Source organism: Carcharhinus amblyrhynchos, chromosome 1 (assembly GCF_965287045.1).
Source record: "Carcharhinus amblyrhynchos chromosome 1, sCarAmb.v2.hapA, whole genome shotgun sequence".
Lineage (NCBI taxonomy): Eukaryota > Metazoa > Chordata > Chondrichthyes > Carcharhiniformes > Carcharhinidae > Carcharhinus > Carcharhinus amblyrhynchos.
In genome coordinates, this window is record NC_137324.1 from 166571463 (window position 1) to 166595055 (window position 23593).

General features: G+C 42.3%; 1 protein-coding gene across 1 annotated transcript; it reads left to right on the forward strand.

Annotated features, from left to right (window-relative positions):
• The first annotated feature begins 239 nt into the window (after positions 1-239).
• LOC145342286 (myosin light chain 5-like) lies at positions 240-22627 on the forward strand. Its single transcript, XM_080187765.1, has 8 exons — positions 240-406; positions 3794-3866; positions 17740-17847; positions 18765-18840; positions 20834-20938; positions 21022-21100; positions 21205-21253; positions 22526-22627. The coding sequence occupies exons 1-8, from the start codon at positions 240-242 to the stop codon at positions 22625-22627; spliced, it is 759 nt and encodes a 252-aa protein (XP_080043891.1).
• The last annotated feature ends 966 nt before the right edge of the window (positions 22628-23593 follow it).

Here is a 23593-nt window from a genome sequence, read left to right on the forward strand (position 1 = left end):
TCCCCATGGGGGGTGGGGGGTGGGGGGGGGGGGGGGGGGGGGTGGCGGGGGGGGGGGGGGGGAACGAGGGGGACAGTAGTAAACCTCGCTGGAGTGAACCACTCCCAATGAAGGTGGTGGGGGCGGGGTGTGGGTGGTGGGGGTGCTGGTGGGGTGCCTGGAGACTTCAGTCATGGAATTCATAATGAAATGAAAATCCCAATTTTCATGTTATAATCAGTTCCATGCCAATTTCTAGCATGGAGCTGATTACACTGGAAATCTTTGCTAGGAAGATTCGCAGAGGCTGTGGAGCCCAGCGGGAAGCCTGTGACATGGCCTCCGCTGATGTCTCCGGGCCCACTGAGCTACTCGAGCAGAGCAGTGGGCTGGGAGAATCTTCCCCATCGAGTTTTTGTGGGACCAAGTACAGCACCGTCCGCACAGTGAAATAAGCCACACGAGGCTGCCAGAGAGGAAAGTAACTTTCCAGCAGAGTCATGGGGCCTTACAGCACAACCAGAGGCCCTTTGCCGATCGTTCCTCAAAAATATATCCATATGGAAAACCTGCCTCATTATGCAAACTGGAGCAGCAGGTGATGGTTTAGACTGAGCAGCTGACCGTGAATGAAGGAAAGCTATCTGATGAAATCCACAATACGCAAATCCATGTTATAGAAAAATGAAATCATGTTGGAAAATGTTCTTATCAAAGCCAAATTGGAACACGTTCAAGATAAATCCAGCTGGGTACATACTTTTGAAAATGCATGATAAACTAAATTCCTCAATGAACCAAATTTGATTCGCAATTTGAACAAAGATATTTCAGAGATGTCACTGAGGTACCAGGAGGAGATAGCAACTCTGAGTTCCAATGATGGCAAATTGAAACAGGATTTGGGAAAACAACCAGAAATATAGCCAGTTCAGTCGTCCTACACCAAGTTACTGTGTGCTAGGCTGAGTGTTGCACACTTTCAGTAGAAGAGGATTCAAGGAACCCCACATTTCATTGCTTTACAGAAATTGGGTGAATTCCACCATCCCACCCGCCATGGGAATCAGAGCGGGCGAGGGGCAGGCCATAGAAAGGTCCATGGACCTCGGAGAGGACTTTCCAGTTTCAGGGCAAGCGAAGCTGGAAAATCCTGCCCATTGAGTTCATTCACTCTCAGACGCTAAACCAGCAGGATTCCCCAGCCAATTACGGTCATCGGCAATTAGGGCCAATTTGTGTGCTAGATCCAGCCTTTCAAAAGGCTAATATTTTTTGTACTGCACCTATTAGTGCTCATTTCACCCTTTAGCCAAAAGAACACCTCTAATTTTTTTGAATTTGGATGGCAGAGTTATGTTTATGGGAACCTCTCCATTTAATAGAGGAAAGGAAATGTATAATTTCCCTAATCATCAAATGCTTCATGCTATATGGTGTCCATTGATTTGATTTGATTTATTACTGTCACGTGTATTAACATACAATGAAAAGTATTATTTCTTGCGTGCTATACAGACAAAGCATACCATTCACAGAGAAGGAAAGGAGATGGTGCAGAATGTACTGTTACAGTCATAGCTAGGATGCAGCAAAAATCAACTTAATGCAAGATAAGTCCATTCAAAAGTTTGATAGCAGCAGGGAAGAAGCTGTTCGTGATTTGGTTGGTATGTGACCTCAGACTTCTGTATCTTTTTCCCGACGGAAGAAGGTGGAAGAGAGAGTGTCCGGGTTGCATGGGGTCCTTGATTATGCTGGCTGTTTTGCCGAGGCTATGGGAAGTGAAGACAGAGTCAATGGATGGGAGGCTGGTTTGCATGATGGACTGGGCTACATTCACGACCTTCTATAGTTCCTTGCAGTCTTGGGCAGAGCAGGAGCCATACCAGGCTGCAATACAACCAGAAAGAATGCTTTCTATGGTGCATCTGTAAAAGAAGGTCTCAAACATACCATCAGACGCTGCATGCTCCTTCTCCAGGGTAGTGACAAAGACACATGAGGGAGGTTGACAGTCACAGTGAACACTTTCATGTGTCACAGCTAACCTGGGCCTGTGATTGATAGCAGTGGGTGTGCAGAGGAGCCGGTACAAAAGCCCCAACATTTTGAACTTTGTATAGATATTTTAAAAATAGAATCCAGATGTGCACATTGTCGCTTTAACTGCTCGGATACAGTAGACATGCTGAGGATCGCCAATGTCTTTTAATTTAGATTTTCATCAGCTACAGTGTTTTGCTTCTTATAAAAATTATCCCTATTTGTCTTTTTTTATGATCATATTGTTATCCAAAACAAAAACAAAAAAATCTGGATCAGCTTTAACCTATAGTGTGTTCAAGTATAGAATATTTCCAGTAAAAAAAGGTGCCGGTACCTTTTCCCAAAAAGGTTGATCAGAATACAAGGAGATAATTCTTCAAGAGCTATCCACAGGGTGATTTGCAGGAAATGTTTCATCTGAAAGGTTCCTCCAGCAGCACTGCAGTACTTGGACACAATGTTCAGTCTAGATTGTGTGCTCATGTTTTGGAATAGGGTTTGAACTCACAGTATTTAGACTTAGAAGGAAGAATAATATCACTGAACCAAAAACGTTTCAAACCGCAATCCAAAATGAAATGTTTGTATTAGATTTGATTTGATTTATTATAGTCACATGTATTAGTATACAGTAAAAAGTATTATTTCTTGAGTGCTATGCAGGCAAAGCATACCGTTCATAGAGAAGGAAATGAGAGAGTGGAGAATGTAGTGAGGGGGGGAAGAGAAAGATCAACTAACTTAGTGCAAGGTAGGCCCATTCAAAAATCTGATGGCAGCAGGGAAGAAGCTGTCCTTGAGTCATTTGTTACATAACTTTAGACTTTGTATCTTTTTCCTGTTGGAAGAAGGTGGAAGAAAGTGTATCTGGAGTGTGTGGGGTCCTTAATTATACTGGCTGCTTTTCTGAAGCAGCAGAAAGTGTAGACAGACTTATTGGATGGAAGGCTGGTTTGTGTGATGGATTGGGCTATATTCACGATCTTTTGTAGTTTCTTGCAGTCTTGGGCAGGTCAGGAGCCATACCAAGCTGTGATCTAACCAGTGGTGATCTGTGGTGCTTCTGTAAAAGTGGATGAGAGTCGTAGCTGACATGTCAAACTTCCTCAGTCTACTGAGAAAATAGAGGCATTGGTGGGCTTTCATAACTATAGTCTCAGCATGGAGGGCACCAGACAGGTTGTTGGTGATCTGGACACCTAACAACTTCAAGCTCTCAACCATTTCTATATTTGTATTCGTTTTAGATTAAGTTACCCTAAATTACACCTGGAACAGTCCAAAGTGTAAATGTTTTAACAAAATATGCATCAGCAACAAAACAGTCAGATTATTATATTTTTGCCAGTTTAATATTTTATTAATCAGAAAATTTGCTTTCTTTTCTGGACAGGACCTCATCCCAGTTACTCCCCATGTCGTTGGTTCTGACATGGACCATGACTTCTTGTTCTTTCTTAAGTTTAATATCAGTGTCACATATAGGCTTACGTTAACATTGCAATGAAGGTACTGTGAAAATCCCCTTGTCACCACACTCAGGCACCTGTTCAGGTACACTGAGGGTGAATTTAGCATGGCCAATGCACCTAACCAGCACGTCTTTTGGACTGTAGAAGGAAAATGGAAAAGCACGCAGAAAGATAGTGTAGATTCCGCACAGACGGTGACCCAAGCCCGGAATTGAACCCATGTCCCCGGTGCTGTGAAGCAGCAGTGCTAACCATTGTGCCACAATGATACCCATTCTCCCTTTCCCCTGCAGAATGTTCTGCATGCTCTCTGAGATGTCTCTTATCCTGGATGCTGTTTCAAGTATAAGGACAGCAGTCTTCTCGGTATCTATTTCTGTGAAAGGCTTTATTGAACTGCCTGCAGAAGCAGCCTCATGGCATAGTTACATGATGACGGAAAGCCTGAGATAGCAACCTGACTGGTTACATTCCAAAACCTAAGCGGACACCGAGGTAACATACCGTACAGATTTTGCATGGAAAATACCAGAACAGTCTGCCCTGCAATGATGAAATCTCCAATATTGCAATTGTGTTCCTACACCTTGCTGTATTCCCCTGTGCAGTCCATTGCCTCATCGAAAGATGTGCAGGTTAGGTGGATTGACCATGCTAAACTGCCCCTTAGTGTCGGGGGGACTAACTAGGATAAATGTATGGGATTATGGGGATAAGGGGCGGGTGCAATTTGTGGTTGGTGCAGACTTGATGGGCTGAATGGCCTCCTGCTGCACTGTAGGGGTTCTATGGTCTTGTCTATGGTCATGGTACCAAGCTTGTGTCTGCACTTCTTTGAGGAATTGTCATCCTCAGTAGTATTTAACACTGAGTAAGAACGTTACAAATCAGAGCAGGAAAAGGTCATTTTATAGAATTATAGAACCCCTACAGTGCAGGAGGAGGCCATTCAGTCCATCAAAGCTGCACCAACAGCAATCCCATGTATTTACCCTATTAATTTACCCTGGCACTAGCGGGCAATTTAAAATGGTCAATCCACCCCACCTGCACGTTTTTTGAAGTGTGGGAGGAAACTGGAGCCCCTGAAGGAAACCCACACAAACACGGGGAGAAAGTGCAAACTCCACACAGACTGTCACCCAAGGCTGGAATCGAACCTGGGTCCCTGAAGATGGGAGGTAGCGGTGCTAATCACTGTGCCACCGTGCTGCCCCTTCAAGCCTGCTTCATCATTAAAGAAACATCACAGACAATCTGACAGTAGCTTTGCCCTCCATCTCACTTCATCCCCCCACGCCCCATTGCCCTAGATATCCTTGTAGTTAAAAATCTGTCTCAAATATATTCCATCACCCAGGTACCACTGCCCTATCACCATCCTGGAGGTTTCCTGTATTCCCTGCCTTTTCCTACACTTCCGAGTGCCACCCACTTGCTTTACTGAACTCTGGCTGGCTGTGGGGTGCCCATCTCCCGGAATCTACAATTCAGGAGATGTTCGGTCACCCTTAAGCCTGCAGCTGTCCCTGAAGCTCAGAAACTCTCAAGTGTTAGTTTGAGCAGCTGAGTGCATTTCCTCCATACCTAGGCCTCTCAGATATACAAAACATCCTGACATTCCCACATGGTGTAGGAATTGCAAGCATCGGGCCACAGCTGCCCCTCCATTCTCATTCAAAACTTAAAATACACTCCTTAGATATGAGGTGATTTTTATATAACTGGTGAACTAGGTCGAAATGACACTGCTATTTTCCTATTCACCCTCCAAATTAAACTAACCAAAGGGTCTTTATTTACTCAAGCTCAGTAATAAGAACCATTGAGATACTAAGAACCAGAATATTAGATATCCTGGTAGTTACCCCCTCCAAGTCACTCACCATCCTGACTTGGAAATATATCCTTCACTGACACTGGGTTAAAATCCTGGAACTCCATCCCTAATAGTACCTACAGTACAGGGACTGCAGTTGTTCAAGAAGAGAGCTCACCACCATCTTTTCAAGGGCAATTAGGGATGGGCCAGGGAAGCCCACATACTTGAGTGAATAAAAAGTATATTTTTTTATTCATTTGTGGGACATTGACGTCGCTGGCTGGTTATCATTTATTTTCCATCCCTAGTTGCCCTTGGGGGGTAGTTGAGAATCAACTGCATTGCTATGGCTCTGGAGCCACATGTAGGCCAGTCCAGATGGGATTTTCTGACAATCGACAATGGTTTCATGGTCATCAGTAGACTCTTAATTCCAGATTTTTTAATTGAATTTAACTTCCACCATCTGCCATGGGATTCGAACCCAGGTCCCCAAATCAATTAGTTGAGGTTCTGGATTAATAGTCTAACAATAATACCACTAAGCCATCATCTCCCCAATTATTCATTGTTATTACAAATCATGTTGGTATCTGTGGGATCTGCTACTCTATTCCTCCTTTTGAGTTGGGAATGGGAAGTATCCTCTCCATTGAATTCCTGCGATACCAAACACTCAGCTTTCAGTCTGATTGCAGTCCGCCTTGTTCTGCCTACAAATTCTCTGATCATTTATTGTCCTCCCAAGGAGGGAGTCTGTTGTGGTGGAAAATACATACCAGAGTTGACAACAACCTTCTAATTATCCATGGCCACCTTCATTACCTTCCCATTGCCACCTAAGACACTTCACAGGAGCATTTGCAAACAAAATTTGACAACTTGTCATGTTAGGTGACATTAGGGCTAACAACCTTTAAAGTTTGACCAAAAAGTAGATTTTAAACATAGAAACATAAAAATGTGGAACATAAGGAGGCCATTTGGCCCTTTGAACCTGCCCCACTATTCATCTTGATCATGGCTGATATCAAATTCCATATCCTGATCCCCCTGTCCTCTAATATCCCTTGATCCCTTTAGCCACCAAGAGCTATATCTAATTTTGTCTTGAAATCAGACAATATTTTGGCCTCAACTACATTCTGCAGTAGTGAATTCCATACATTCACCACCTTCTGGGTGAAGAAATTTCTCCCCACGGCAGTTCTGAAAGGTTTACCCCTTATCCTCAAACTGTGATCCCCAGTTCTGGACTCCCCCACCACTGGGAGAACATTAGAACATAAGAACATAAGAAATAGGAGCAGGAGTAGGCCAACTAGCCCTTCGAGCCTGCCCCGCCATTCAATAAGATCATGGTTGATCTGTCATGGCTCAGTTCCAAATTCCCGCCCTCTCCCCATAACCCTTAATCCCCCCTCTTATCAAAAACCCATCAACCCGCGTCTTAAAAATATTTAGCGAGGCAGCCTCCACCACTTCAACGGGCAGAGAATTCCAGAGATTCATCACCCTTTGAGTGAAGAAGTTCCTCCTCAACTCCGTTCTAAACCGCCCCCCCCTTTATCTTGAGGCTGTTCCCCCTAGTCCTACTATCCTTTCTGAGGGTCAGCTGTCTGTGGAGTCTTGCCTACCCTAACCCCTGTTGAAGCTCTAATGGCCCATTATTGACTACCTAAGGGCTACTTTATGCCTAACCTCACTTTTGAGACTAGCAGGAGTTCAGGGGCCTGTTCCTCAGTTGGAAAGGAGGAACAAGAACTTCATTCAAAAGCCCCTTTTCCACATTGGATGTCTTCCCCTGCCAAGATCTGCACCATGGGAGTTCTCTCTCCCCCTATCAGGCCTCAACTTCTCCTCCCTGAACTTACCTGGTCCTGGACTCGTGGACTTAGAGAATCTGTGGGGCTTTTAGTCCTGATCCTGGCCACTGGTGCAATGGCGCTGCTTTGACTACAGAGCTGCTGACCAATCAGGTTGGCTGGTAGCTCGTAGGGGTGAGACTACCACTGAATGAAGGGCGGAAGTCCCATCTACAGCGAAATAACAATCCTTGGAGGGCAAAATGGCTCGGGGGCTGCTTTAGTCATGGGGACACTGTTAAATCATTTATACTGAGGCTACTCCTCAATATCTACTCCACAGCCAGGTGTCAGGGAACACAGCTCTTTATTATGCCTACTCGGTCCACATTCCAAACATTGACTGCCTACTCTGGGTGGATCCCAACACCTCACCCCACACCCAAGGTCGCATGACCCATTCACTTTAAGCGGTTATGCCCCAACATACATAACAGGTACGTTTGCCCCCAATTCTCTGGGTGATGAGGAAGGAAGCTCTGCCGTCTGAAAACCCTGTTACAAACTGCTGTTCAGAAAAGGTACATGTCCCTTCCTCCAATTAAGAATTTAACGGTTAGCTATATAATGTGGACCGTGCTGTAAAATAGGCTACCCAGCAACTCTAATGCTTTCCTGAAATTGCTGGCATTCACTGAGTCCTGCAGGGATAAAGCACTTAACATGACAGAGAAAAAAAACATTAGATTTCTATAGTATTTCTTTGGACTCAAAGCACTGTAACTGAATGTGGATGATAAGTTGCATTCAGTCCTGCTGGGAATTAATCGTGGGGCTCAGCTGTCTGTGTAAATATAACTTCTTCATCGCTTTGTGTTCTGATATCCTCTCTGGGATATGATCAGCCCATCAGGCTCTACTTTTAGCTTTTGCTCTTACATACTCGATCATTCCCTCTGTCTAGCCAGCTTATAAAGGTTTTCTAATAAAACTACTTTTAAATGCTGCATGACATGTGATACCTTTGAATTTGCCTTCCAGTTCACTGTGCTTGCTGCAAATTTTCAATCAGTCTCTTCTAAACAATGCAAATATTAAACTGATTCTATAAATGCATTTGGTTTTACTATTTTACAGATATGGGGGCTGCTGTTCACAATTCTTTACTATTCATCTCAATCTCAATCCTTTCAATCTTAAACTGTTCCAGAGTCTGGTCATTATATACCACAATTTATTTATCTGTTTGCTTTCGATGACATGAGCTCATTGTAAGAAAGATGCTTTGCCCAGTTGATACCCCTTTATAAATAAAAATATTGTATATATCGTATGAATTTAAACTTGGCAAACCAGATTTAGCTACAAGAACGCAATCAGAACAGCAATAGACTTTCATTTTTAATTCATCTGTGGGACATGGGTCGCTGGCTGGCTAGCATTTATTGCCCATCCCTGGTTGCCCTTGTTCAGAGACCAGGTGAGAGTCAACCACATTGCTGTGGCTCTGGAGTCTCATGTAGGCCACACCTGGTAAGAAAGGCAGATTTCCTTCCGTAAAGGTCATCAGTGAATCAGATAGGTTTCTCCGACAATCAACAATGGTTTCATGGTCATCAGGAGATTCTTAATTCCTGATATTTTTTATTGAATTCAAACTCCACCATTTGTCATGGCGGATTTGAACTCGGGTCCCAGGACATGAGCTCAGTTTCTTCATTAACAGTCCAACGATAATACCACTACGCCATTGCCTCCCCAATACAACCCATCGAGCTTTCTCCGTCATTAAATACGAGCATAACAGATCATGGGCTTCAACTTTCTTGCCTCCACTCCACCTGCTCCCACCCCCCCTGTTCCCCCACATCCCATACCCCTGCCAGATCCCTTGATTCCCTGAGAGACCAAAAATGTATACCCAAAGATTCACAACCCTTTCAGTGAAGTAATGTCTCCTCATCTCACTCCTAAATGATGGTCCCCTTGTCCACAGTTCCTGGTGCCCAAGGGTTTTAGATTCCTCAGCCAGAGAGACAGTCTCTCAATATCTACACTGTCAAACCCTTTCAGAATTGTGTATGTCTCAATGTCATCTCTCATTCTTCTAAAATCCAGAAAATAGAGGCTGAATTTACTCAACTCTTATCATAGGATAATCCTCCCATCTCAGGGACCAATCCAGTGAACCATCTCTGTTTGTCCCCCATTGTAAGTAGGCCCCTCCTTGAATATGGAGATCAAAATTGCACATAGTACTCCAGGTGACATCTCACCCAAGCCCTGTACATCTGTTTGAAGACCTCTTTTTTCTGCTATTTTAAACTTCTTACAATAAAGACCAACATGTTATTTGCCTTCCTAGCTTCTTGCTTTATGTGCAAGCTAACTTTGAAATGCTGGTACAAGTACACTTGAGGCTCTCTGATGTTATGACAGGTGAGGAGAGGTCTTTTTTTTTAAGTTTATTTATTAGTGTCACAAATGGGCTTATGTTAACACTGCAATAAAGTTACTGTGAAAATCACCAAGTTGCCACACTTCGGTGCCTGTTCGGGTATACTGAGGGAGAATTCAGCATGGTCAATCCATCTAACCAGCACGTCTTTCGGACTGTGGGAGGAAACTGGAGCAAACCCACGCAGACACAGAACACGGAAACTTCACACTGACAGTGACCCAAGCCAGGAATTGAACCTGTGTCTCTGGCATTGTGAGGCAGCAGTGCTAACCACTGTGCCATCATACCACCTGCAAATATAAGTAAGTACCAAGGCCAAAGAGGAGTCTTTTCCCTCTCCCTGTTTGACTGCAACAGAGATTTTGTTTTTTAAAAGAAGTTATACTTGGCAATTTAATGTGCTTAGCTGTTCACATGCTGTTATTATAGATAGCTAACCAGACAGGTTTTCTTGAGTTTAACAAGATAAGGGGTATGTTTTATTATATTAAAACTGACCGAGGTAAAAATACTGCAAAATATATTCCGACTTCTGCAAACACACATGCACAAATGTACACTCTCTGGATCCATGTATACAAATGTACATTACAGAGTACAGGTTGGAAAATTTGATCAAATTAATGTCAGATATAATATAAACAAAGTTCACGGTTTGTGTCTTGTCATGTTTGGCTGTAAATAGGGTCAGAAATTCTTGCTTCCAGCGCTGTTGTAGATTGCATTGTAGCTGGAGTTTTATTCCCCTCTGGGGGCACAACTGTAAAATTAAAGCCTTTCTTTAAAAACTCTTTGTCTACTGCAGCAATGAAGACACGGTCAAATTTAACAGTCAGGGTTCACTCTTTAGATGCGGAGAGTGGAACTAAACAGGAGGATTTCCTTCACTCAACAGCTGTTGATGTTCTACCCAAATGCTTCAACCACACAGGTTAGGTTGATTGACCGCGCTAAATTCACCCTAATGTCAGGGGGATTAGCAGGGGAAATAGGTCAGATTACAGGAATAGGGCCTGGGTGGGATTGTGGTCAGTGCAGACTCGATGGGCCAAATGGCCTCCTTCTGCATTGTAGGGATCTATGATTCTATTTTATGATTCAAGCAGAAAAACTTGGTTGGTCACAGGACTGCTGTCCAACTGCCAGTAATTCAAAAAGTAATTGTATTTTCCAATGATAACTCAATTAGCTTGTCTAGAGAGCTATCTTAGAAAAGAAGCCATTAATCTTTGAATGGTCCATTTTCCATTGTGGAATGTTGTGAATGTGTCCATAACTATCTTTGGTAAGGCGGGAAGAGAGTTATTTACAAATCCCCAGAGAAGCCATTGTCTTGAGTGGAATTCATAGACTTGTAGTCTTTGATATAGTGATGGAATTAGATTTGGCCGTCTTGCTGTAGATTTGAAATCAATTCAGTCCATTCAAAGAAAATGTTTCTTTTTACAAGTCCAATATTTGACATAAACGTATCTTTATAACACTGAACATCAACATTTGCAAGTCTCATGCCTTTTGAAAAGTGTTGTGCATTTCTATCCTTCTGGTCAAAATTAATAATCTCATTATACTCCATCTGCCATCCTGTTACCCACTCCCTGAGCCCGTCTATATCTCTTTTCTGTGTTCTTCTCAAGCGTATGGCTGGGATTTTCTGGCTGTTTACGTTGGTAGGAATTTCTGGTTCTACCAACATCCCAGGTGCGCGTTTCCCAGTGACGTGGGATGGAGTCAATGGGAAATCCCAGAAGATCTCACCGCTGGCCAAGGCACGCCATCTCCTGCCAGGAGAAGGATGCCTCGAGGAGGCCAAAGAATTCTGCCCTAAGTTTCCACTTTGATTAGTCATTAAACTTACTTAATTGAGAAAAAAATGTCAATTTTCCACCAATATGTATGTAAGGCACAAGACATGTCACAATCATAACTGCTCATGGTTGAAGCTCTCTCAGCATTCCCTAACTCCGTGGCAGGTAGGTATTGCGTATATCGTAAGATATAAATGTGCTCATCAATGTTATCTTTAATCTCATTCCATAAGTGGTTTACTTATTAGTGTCACAGGTAGGCTTACATTAACACTGCAATGAAGTTACTCCTGGTCACCACACTCTGGTACCTGTTCGGGTACACTGAGGGAGAATTTAGCACGGCCAATGCACCTAACTAGCACGTCTTTCTGACTGTAGGGGGAAACCGGAGCACCCAGAGGAAACCCACACAGACACAGGGAGAACTTGCAAACTCTACACCAACAGTGACCCAAGGCAGGAATCGAATTCCCTGATGCTGTGAGGCAGCAGTGCTAACCACAGTGCCACCGTCCCACCCCTGGAAGTGTTCCGGGACAGTTTACAAGCACATATGGGGATTGCAGCCTGGTCCATAGGGATGGACACCAACCCCATAAATCCACATGACACTTGGCATTCTCCATAAGCTCCAATTCATCCAGATCACTCTACTTACATCCTATCTTGTACTAGTAAACCAGTATTTGGGGCGTCAGTTAGCTTAGGGAGTTGAATAGCTTAGTTAGCAACAAAATTACTGAGAAACCATCTAAGTATCCACCCCTGGAAAAGGGGATAATATGAGAGACTCTGGTCAAACACTCCCAAGGGATTCCAGAAACCGGGAAGGCTTGAGCACCAGGAAAAGAGACAAAGAGCTGTCTGTGCATGTTGGCCATCCGATCCAGGCTAATTCTTGCTCTTTGTCATGGTTTGTAGGATTTTGCTGTACAATGAGTAATGTTATACAAAATCATAGAATAATAGAATCCCTACGGTGCAGGAGGCCATTCGACCCATCAAGCCTGCACCGGCAACGATCCCATCCAAGCCCTATCACTGTAACCCTACATATTTACTCTGTTAATGGACAATTTATCATGACCAATCCACCTAAGCTGCACACCTTTGGATTCCATCTTAAATTCTTATTAAGTCTCAACATCCAACCATTTTGGTTGCTGTCAAATGCTGATTGATTGATTGGTCAATTGATTGGATAGTGATAACTCTAACTTAACATTCCAAGTTAAATTCAGAATATTCTTCAAAGATTAGAATTTTCAAAGCTGTAGCCTGCAGTTTGTATTCTCTATAGGATGCCCTGAAGAAAGTTTGCAGCATCTCCCAAGCTCATAAGCTTCACCTCCGATAAAGATGAAGGCAAGGTGTATGATGGTAAAGTCATCATCAATATCCCATCCAAATCACACACCATCTTCACCATCTTGACTTTGACATGTTTCACCCCACCTCTTGCTGGATCAAAAGCCTGGCAGTCCCCATGGGGAGGGTGGCACAGTGATATTGTCACTGGACATTAGGATAATGCTTTGGGGACCTGAAGTCGAATCCCACCATAGCAGATGGTGAAATATGAATCCAATAAAATCTGCAATTAAAAGTCTGATGAAGATGGTGAAATCATTGTTGGTTGTTGTTAAAAAAAAGACCCTTCTGGTTCATTAATGTCTCTTTAGGGAAGGAAATCTGCCATCCTATGTGTGACTCCAGAACTACGTGGATAAGTCTTAAATGTCTTCTGAAATGAGAACTCAGTTCAAGGGCAGTTAGGGATGGGCAATGAATGCTGGCCCAGTCAGTGATACCCACATCCCATGAATGAATAACGGACAGAGTAATGGTTTTGTGGGAGGACCATCATCAGACAGTGGGACTATGGAGACCCATCCATTCCCACGTCAACCACAAACAAACAAAATGACGACCTTGCCTGTAATGGCTACAAACTGACAACAAATCGCATCTTTTTAAAAAGTGTCTGGATGAGCATTTGGCACATCAGAACATTCAGGGCTATGGGCCAAGTGCTTGCAGATGGGATTAGGTGGGAGTTCTGGTGTTTTTAATGTGTCGGTGTGGACTCGATGGGCCAAAGAGCCTCTTCTGCGCTGTATGATTCTACGATTCTCTGAAATTAAAAGAAAATTTCCGACGATCAAACAATTAATCAAATTTCAAATAAGTAAAGGAGTTACCACCAAGGTTTGTGTTATGGGGTAGCTATTGTGAACTTTGCTGCCATAAGAGGCTTCACAGAGATAGCACAGTTTAGAATTGAGTATATATAACATAAGTATAACATAACATTACAGCCCAATATTCTTAGCATTCACAGCATGATGTGATAGCAATAATAATCTACAATATAAAAATGTGATATATTAGTGGTAACAAGAAATCTTTTGGTCCTTTCATGTGTCTGTCACACTAGGGCTGGTTTCAGGGAAATAGGATGATTGTAAGTTTCTTAAAAGAAGGCTTTATTGTTTGATATATCTTGCTGAACAGAGAGCACCAACTAAGCTTTGAAAAGTTTATGTTATATTTTCAATAATATTTTACAGTAATGTGAAAAGTTTAATCCTTTTATGTATGTGGCGCTGTCACCTTCAATTTGAATAGGTTTTACTTACAGCTGTAGTATTTATTATTATTGTTGTTTATATCTGACAGGGAAGATTTGGGTTTATTCTTCCAAATGGTTAGCACATGCTTAGAAAAGCAGACAGCTGCTGGGAGCAATGGTATTCCTGCATGCATGGGCCTTTATGACAAGATAATGAGTCAAGATTACATTCTTGTCAGTGATGTATCAGTCCTATCTGATCCGATCCCAAAGGCAAGGCACCTCATTGCAATTGTGATAGGGAGCCCTAAGCTTCCCCGCAACCACTTAGGGGGGTCTAGGTTCCACTTCGGGATTCGCTATCCTTGAGCAGAATTGAAAGCTGGGAGGCTTAAGTTCTCAGGTGGAATCATGGTTGTCAAAAGCGTGCTGAAAATCGTTCATTCTTTGTCGTTTCTCTGAAACAACCACATTGACTTTCAAACTGCAGACTTAAATTTGATGGAAGGATGCATAAAAAGAGACCCAGTCTCAAGAGAGAAGCTAGTCCTGATAATGATCTCACATCACACGGACTTAACAAAAGATCTACATTACTACTAATGATGGGGGTAATAAAATGTGAAACTTAAATATGCCAGATTGAAACCGTAAATCTCACTCACAGAAGATGGATGAAAGTCACTAATTATTTGGAAAGTGAAAGGCAGCTGGGAATGTTTATGTCCTATGATAATTTTCACAACTTAATAAAATGTTTGTATACTCTACATAAAAGGAAACTTCAAGGCAGCTATCATCTGCAGCACAGAAGGAGGCCTGCAGTCCATTATGTCCATGCTGAATCATTGCTAAATCGAAGTTGACTGGGAACATCAGACTTACTAACTGCAATTTATAGAATCAATCTCCTTCTAGGATCTTTCTGTGTCAGTTTTCAGTGGGGCCAAATGGACGAACAGACCAAAACTCCAGGCTGCTGCCCAGGGCACTTCTGATCCAGACAAAGGAAATGCAGTTTTAGGATAATTCTCCTCAAATATTCATCCCTCACAACCCCTGTGATCACTTCCAACCCTACACCTCCCCCACCCTGACCTAAATGAACTATTATTTTCTGCCCTTCTATCCATCCTTCCTTTTGATCCACTAATGGCAGCTATGTTTGAAGCACTTTAGGAAGTGTTGACTATGTCAATAGGCAATTTTTATTATTGATATTTCAGGGTGAATACAGTTGTAGTACCTTACAGTTTACTCAGAGTTCAAGTTGCTGTGACAACATGCACTTTTTACATGTCATATTTTAGTCTGAAGCTATGGATAATGATGATAGAGGCTCTTATGTTCTTTCCAACACAAGGTTGACTAGGAATCTCTTTCACTCTTACTGTCTGATATTGCCATGTGTTGGAAGGGTTTGCAGGTTGACACTCACTGTTTGTGTGATGAACATAAGGGAGGTATACATTAATGTATTCTGCTATTTTGCTTTCGGACAGTGCTGGCCTTTATTCTGTGTTAGGATACCAGATCAGAGACCCCAAGGTATGTAATGAAGTCAGATTAGACCCCAACAATTTGCTATTTTGGTATTAATGTGAGGATATTATGTTTTACTCCAGACACAATTCTACTGACAAACTGGGAAACTTTAATCAAAACAGATTTTATTTAACAACACAGTTTAACTATAATAAATGAATTAGCTTAAACATAGAAAATAGGTGCAGGAGTAGGCCATATGGCCAATTGAGCCTGCATTACCATTCAATATAATCATGGTTGATCATGTATTTTCAGTATCTCACTCCCATTTAACATATAACAATTGAATAATACTTGAACATGATGAGATGCAATTCTTAACTCCTGCTAACCAGGTGAGTTCCAAATTACACAATATTCCTCTTATAGACTTAAACCCCCTCTAAAAGTAATTAGCAAAACACAGGCTTACTTGCTGGTACTTAGGTTGCCAGTTTTGGAGTTTTCAGTCAACCACTAGAGAGAGAGAGAGAGAGAGAGACACGTCTTGCTTCTTTCAGAACAAGGTAGCAACTGTTTGTTTTAAAAATGAAAGAGAAACTCTATTTTCCCTGCCAGCACAGCATCTCCAGTTAAGCACATGACTCTGTTCCTGCAATCAACTCATCAAAACTCTGCTCTGAAGCCTCCAGGGAAGACTCAAGTAAACATAAATGCATTCGCTTAACTTAAAACAAACATTTCAGGTCTAAAATTAGTACTTACCTTTGCTCCCAGTCATCAACTTTAAGGCTTTTCTAGACAAATTGTCACCTTGCAAAACAGATCTGAATTCTACACATACCTATTACAAGAAACATAGTATGCATACATTTATTAAAGGCACAGTATCATCGCATCTGTTTTTAGCTTCTACCCTGGGCCAAAGTCATTATTGCCAACATTACCACTCCTGTTGTCTTGTGTTCCCTTACATATTTGCCATTTAATTCCCCCCTCCCTCCCTCTAACCTATCCCTGACCTACTTTGCTCCACCTATCATTTTGGGGCAGCACTGTGGCACAGCGGTTAGCACTGCTGCCTCACAGCGCCAGGAACCCGGGTTCAATTCCAGCCTCAGTTCAGTGTCTGTGTGGAGTTTGCACATTCTCCCCATGTCTGCATGGATTTCCTTTGTTAGCTCCAGTTTCCTCCCACAATCCAAAGATGTGCAGGTTAGGTCGATTGGCCATGCTAAATTGCCCCTTAGTGTCAGGGGAATTAACAAGGTAAATATGTGGAGTTATGGAAATAGAGCCTGGATGGGATTGTTGTCAGTGCAGGCTCGATGGGCTGAATGGCCTCCTCCTGCACTGTAGGGTATCTATGATCTATCATCCCCATTTTTTCAACAGCTTAAACCTAACACATCTCTCCAGTACTGAAGAAGTCACTTTGGATTCTAAACATTAACTCTGTTTCTGTCTCCACAGATGCTGTCAGGCCTTTCCTTTTGTTTTTGTTTCAGACTTCCAGCATTTGTAGTATTTGAGTTCTTTTTTTAATATGGCTTGTGTTTGGGTTTAATTGTTGGCTTCCAATTAACAGGATCAGGTGTCTAAATGTGATTATTTCTCAGTAAGTTTCCATATCTTTGTATTCCAATACCTGCCCCTTTTGAGAAACAAAATCTGCTCCTACAGATGTAGATGTGTGGGTTAGGTGGATTGGCCATGCTAAATTGACCCTAGTGACAGGGGGAATCAGCAGGATAAATGTTTGGGGTTATGGGAATAGAGCCTGGGTGGGATTGCGGTCAGTACAGACCTGGTGGACTGAATGGCCTCCTTCTATACTGTCATGATTCTATTTCTCAACTGTAGCCCCTTTGCAATCGGGTTTCTTGGCATTTCATCTTTAATTGGTGGAGAATTGATGGTAAATTAAACTTCTTAAAATGCTTCTGTGATGATCTCTGTCAGCTGCTGATGCTTTAATCGGCTGGTCACCGGGGACCCATTCAGTGTTGAGCTGAATGTACCCATGTAAGGAATATTCGTGTCGGCTGCCCCCTGTCTCAGGGGGGCTTCTGTTGGGCTGAATCTGCAATCTTAGCCACCAGCATGCCCCCCTATATAAACCACAGCCCAGGACGCACACACCATCTGCAGGGATCACGGGCAAATATGGTGAGTGTGTTGCCCTGCGGCCACCAGCCTGTTTCTTTTTCTCGACAGTAGGTAGTGTCCGCTGGAAGTGATTCTGACTCTTGGTGATTTTTTTTTTCTCTCTCTGTGCAGTCGAGCAGAAAAACCAAGAAGAAGGAAGGCGGCGCCAAGCGAGCCCAGAGAGCTTCATCCAATGTCTTCTCCAGTTTTGAACAGACCCAGATCCAGGAATTTAAGGAGGTAAGGAACAAAATTTAGGAATCCCAAATAATGAAGCAAGTGCGTATCAGAGAGAGAGAGAGAGAGAGAGACACAGACAGGTATATCCTTAGAACAGATTAAAAGAGTGAGGAGAAATTTCAGAGTGAATGATTGATCAAGGTTAAATTATAAAGGAACTGGGAATACAGAGAGTAAAAAGAATTGTACCTTTTTAACAAGTTACCTTTTACTCAAATCCTGATGTCTGCTGTTTTTTTTGTCCAATATCACTTAACACAGAAGTTTGAAAAAATAGGGACCGCAATTTAAAGGGGAGTCTATCAAACTCTCAAACTGAATAAAATTCAACCCTTTCTGTGTTAGTCTGACCCCCGCTAATTTCATTATTGCAAATTAAATGAGTTTATTACAGCAGGAATATGTTAAGGTTTTTTAAAGTTTATTTATTACTTTTGAATTGTCAGTGTCACAAGCAGGTTTACATTAACACTGCAATGAAGTTATTGTGAAAATCCCCTAGTCACCACACTCTGGCACCTGTCTGAGTACACCGATGGATAATTTAGCAGGGCCAACACACCCAATCAGCATGTCTTTCAGACTGTGGGAGGAAACCATAGCACCTGTGGGAAACCCAGACAGACACAGGGAGAACATGCAGACTCCGCACAGACAGTCACCCAGGCCAGGAATCGAACCTGGGTCCCTGACACTGTGAGACCTCAGTGCTCTCCGTGTGTTAAATTTATATAAATTATTCACATAGTACTCCTTGTTCATGAAATGGTTCTGAAATGTGTCAGGGATGGCATTTGATCCAAGGAAAGAGCGCTGAAAATCCAGGGCAGTCCCTTTTGAATTTGGTGGATTGTGCTAATCTGACTAATTTTGATTCTTTTCTCCCCCTGTCCCCTTCCCCCATCACTCCCTTTCAGGCTTTCACTTTGATCGATCAGAACAGAGATGGCTTTATTGACAAAGAGGATCTGAAAGACACTTACGCATCCTTGGGTAAATGCTTCTTACAAATCCTATCAAGGTTGAGTTTGTTAAAGGTCTATTGATGTATCAGTGTGTAGATGGTGCACGCGGATGTATATGTATCTCCACAGTACCTGTAGAAAGTTCAACACATTCTCTCTGACATATTGGGATGTCTCACTTCAACTCTCAAAAATATGTCAATAAATAGATTGCTCACATGGCATCAGAAAGTGAATTGTTACAATCTTATCCTCCCACAGGTAGCCAGTGTCATGTGTTGTCCTTTTCAGCTTCATTTTCAATAAACTAGCCACACTACATCTGTTTCCAATTTAGTATTTCAAAAAGCAGAGAAAAAAGGAACCCACATTTATATAGCAACTCACCACATCCTTGAGGCATTTCAATGTTCTTCCTAATCTTCAAGTAGCTTTTGAAATGCAATTGCCACTAGTGCATATAGAGTTGTCAGTTTTCACATAGTGCTCTGTCCCGAGCAACCAAAAGATTAATGACCACACAATTTGCTTTTGGTACAATTGGTTTAGGGGAATAATATCGACCAGGATACATTGAGAATACTTTGCTCCTCTGAATGATGGAGCTTTTGGAAACATAGGAACCCTACAATGCAAAAGGAGGTCATTCAGCTCATCGAGCCTGCACCAACCTAAATACCATCCAGTCCCTATCCCCATAGCCCCACTTATTGACCCTGTTAGTCCCGCCTGACACCAAGGATCAATTTAGCATGGCCAATCAACCTAACTCGCTCATCTTTGGATATGCCTTCAGCGATTGAAATCGCTCTGGGTTAACATCTTATTAAAAAGACATCCCCAACATTTTGAGCAAAAAGTACAGGATTGGATTTGCAAAAGGAAACTGGGAGTAATTACACACTGGTTACTTTGTGGTGGAGCAGTTTTTAATAAAAACCATTGCAGTATGCTGGAATATATTAACAGAACATTCGTCCGTACAGTTATGACAAATGTACTGGTCAGATCGTAGAATATTGTGTCCATAAGACATAGGAGCAGAATTAGGCCACTCGGCCCATTGAGTCTGCTCTCCCATTCATTCATGATGGATATTTGTCTCATCCCCATTCCTTTTCCCCATAACCCCGATTCTCTTATTAATCAAGAACCTCTCTATCTCTGTCTTAAAGACACTCAATGACCCGGCCTCCACAGGCTTCTGTGGCAAAGAGTTCCACAGATTCACCACTCTCTGGCTGAAGAAATTCCTCCTTATTTCTGTTTTAAAGGATCGTCCCTTTAGTCTGAGATTGTGCCCTCTGGTTCTAGTTTTTCCCGTTTTGGTCACCAAATAATAAAACATATATAAATGCCCCAGAAAGAAGGAAGTAGCAAGATTGATCTCAAGTGTAAATAGCATCAGAGATAGATGAAAAATGGATAGTATAGTGCTTGTGAGTGTAGAAAGAAGATAGTGTCAACTGTTGGAACAAGCCCAAGATGGGGTGCAATGTCTTATCTTGTCAGCTTGGATCTTGTTTGTCTCCCTTGTAGGGACCATGACTTGGATTCAATTAGAATTTGAATTTGGTTTTTGGACCAAGCAAGGAATGGATTTGGGTTTGCCCCGTCCACTCTGAGCACAGGCTTTGTAACTTTAAGGATGGAGTAAAATTTTTTTTTAAAGCAGTGATGAGCAAGGTTTCACAAACTGTTGAGAGGTACAGATGAAGTTGCCCCAGGAAACCCCCCAAACCCAAAGGTAGCAATAGAATTGAATAAAAAGTGATTTACAGCAGTTGGGCACAGGAAGATGATTTCCTTGAAGAATTTTAGGGGTCACTAAAATAAGACAGACACTGATAAATCCAGTAAAACATTTAGGAGAAACATGTTTACCTGGAGAGTTATAGAGGCAAACATTAAGTTTTGCCCAAAAACAGTCATGTGTTGCAACGAGAAGGATGGATGCTGAAGGGATTAACTTTATTTTTAAAAAATCTCAGCTGATCCATAACTTTCCTTTCTCTTTTCAGGCAAACTCAATGTAAAAGATGATGAATTAGAATCCATGTTACGTGAAGCCACTGGTCCAATTAACTTCACCATGTTTTTAAATCTGTTTGGAGCAAAGTTACATGGTATGTCACTGCCAGGTCTCCATTTTCATTTTCTGCTCAGTAACTTTGAACAATCTGTGATTACTTTTTTTTGTCAAACCCAGGTTCTGATCCAGAAGAGGTGATGCTAAATGCATTTAAATTATTTGATCCCGATGCCAAAGGACACATTAACAAAGATGAGTATGTGCTTCTGGTACTTTGCTGGTGCTTATCTTGGAAGTTTTGGCAGTTTATAGCGTCCTGTACATCTTCTGATGTTCCAATTATTTTTCTTTTATGTGCAGACTAAGACATATGCTCATGACACAAGCCGACAAATTCACTGCTGCAGAGGTTTGTATAAGGATTTAATTTTGCACCTTCTTTTGACAAATGCACACTCATTTGTGTACAACCAGCCTGAAGCAGTACTATACTTGCTGAGGTGGAATGCGACACAGGCTGGAGAGAGCCTCTCGATATTCCAACCACAAAATTGAATCAATTCTATACTTTGAGCATCCCCTGAGTGCATTTCTATAATGGAAATATCCTTCAGTAATTAAAAAGTGATATTTTTGTTCTTCTTATAAATTATGCAGAACGGAAATGGTAACTACATCAACAGCTGTGGGTTTGGATGAAGAAAACTCAATGTTAATAATTACATTTCAATGGGCATTTGGTTGCACAGTGATAAGCACAACTCCCACACAGTGCCAGAGACCCGGGTTCGATTCCCGGCTTGGATCACTGTCTGTGCGGAGTCTGCACGTTCTCCCTGTGTCTGCATGGGTTTCCTCCGGGTGCTCTGGTTTTCTCCCAAGTCCAAAAGACATACTGGTTAGGTGCATTGGCCATGTTAAATTCTCCCTCCATGTACTTGAACAGGCGCCAGAGTGTGACAACTAGGGGCTTTTCACAGTAACTTCTTTGCCATGTTATTGTAAGCCTATTTGTGCCACTAATAAATAAACCTTATAGCCTTAACTTTAGAAAAAGTTTAAAAACATTTATCTACTATCAATCTATACAAAAACCTGTCACTTCCCTTTGATATATTTGACTAGGTAGTCCAGAAGATTCTAGGTTTTGTATCTGGATTATTTACGATCATTAAATTAAATTTATTTATTAGTGTCACAAGTTGGCTTACATTAACAAGGAAGTTACTGTGAAAATCCCCTCTCTGGTGCCTGATCAGGTACACTGAGGGAGAATTTAGCATGGCCAATGCACCTGACCAGCACTTTCAGACTGTGGGAGGAAACCAGAGCACTCGGAGGAAACCTATGCAGACATAGGGAAAATGTGTAGACTCCACACAAACAGTGATCCAAGCCAAGAATCGAACCCAAGTCCCTGGCACTGTGAGGCAGCAGTGCTAACCACAGACCTGCTCTTTGGTACAGGTAAAAATACTGAAAGCTACAATGGGTGGGATTTTACAACCTCACTCAGGCAAGACCAAAAATTCCCACCCAAAGTCAAGGGAGATTTTTATTGTCAGGCTCTTGCCCGCTCCAATTTCATGGTGGGTAATGTGGTAGAGTTCCGGCCAATGTGTTTAAAAGTGAGTAACATCATTTTTCTCTCTCCATTTTCCCCTTTTTCCACATTGTGTAGGCTGACCAAATGTTTCAGTCCTCTCCCATTGATGCAGCGGGCAACTTGGATTACAAATCTCTCTGCTACATCATCACACACGGTGAAGAGAAGGAAGAGTGAATGGAAGCTACACTCGTTACCTGGGCTGCTCAGATCTTTGCATTTCTCCTTATCATCAAGTTGCATCAACAGTGAATAAAACCACATTGTAAATAGACAATGCTTTTTGCAGTTTCTGCATCACTGTGTCCCCCTCCCCATCCCTGTGACCTCAACGTGAATGCAGTTTAATGATCTGTTTGTACTGTATATACATCATGACTCAAAAGCATTATGGTGCTAAAAAATGAATTGTTCAAATGATTTAAACACACACGTGGGTTCTTAATACTAAACACACGGAGTTACCAAATGACTTGAATAATTAGAATCAAACAATTGAAAAATTGAAAGCTGTCATAGTCCATAGACTGCTCTTCCCTTTGGGGGTGACTGGTGATGATTTAACCTCAGGACCCCAAAACCTCAGGCAAGGGACAAGGTTGAGAAGATGAAACCTTCATGTATAACATCAGTTGGTACGGGATTTGAACCAGCACTGCTAGCATCACCCTACATCAGAATTAAGAGGAATGGAATATAGGTTAAAGAGGTTAAGTATACCAGGCGACATGGTGGCACAGTGGTTAGCACTACTACCTCACAGCTCCAGGGACCTGGGTTCGATTCCTGTCTTGGGTAACTGTTTGCATAGAGTTTGCACGTTCTCCCTTTGTCTACGTGGGTTTCCTCTGGGTGCTCCGGTTTCCTCCCACAGTCCAAAGGTGTGCACGTTAGGTGCATTGGCCAAGTTAAGTTGCTCCTTAGTGTCCTGGGATGTGTAGGTTGGAGGGATTAGCAGGATAAATATGTGGGGTTGTGAGGATAAGGCCTGGGGTTGGATTGTTGTTGGTGCAGTCTCAATGGACTGAATGGCCTCCTTCTGCACTGTAGGGTTTCTATGAATGGGTTAAATATGTGAGTACGTTTAACCGTAAGGTAACCGAGTTGTGATCACGTTGTTCTCACACCCATGATTGGAGGTCA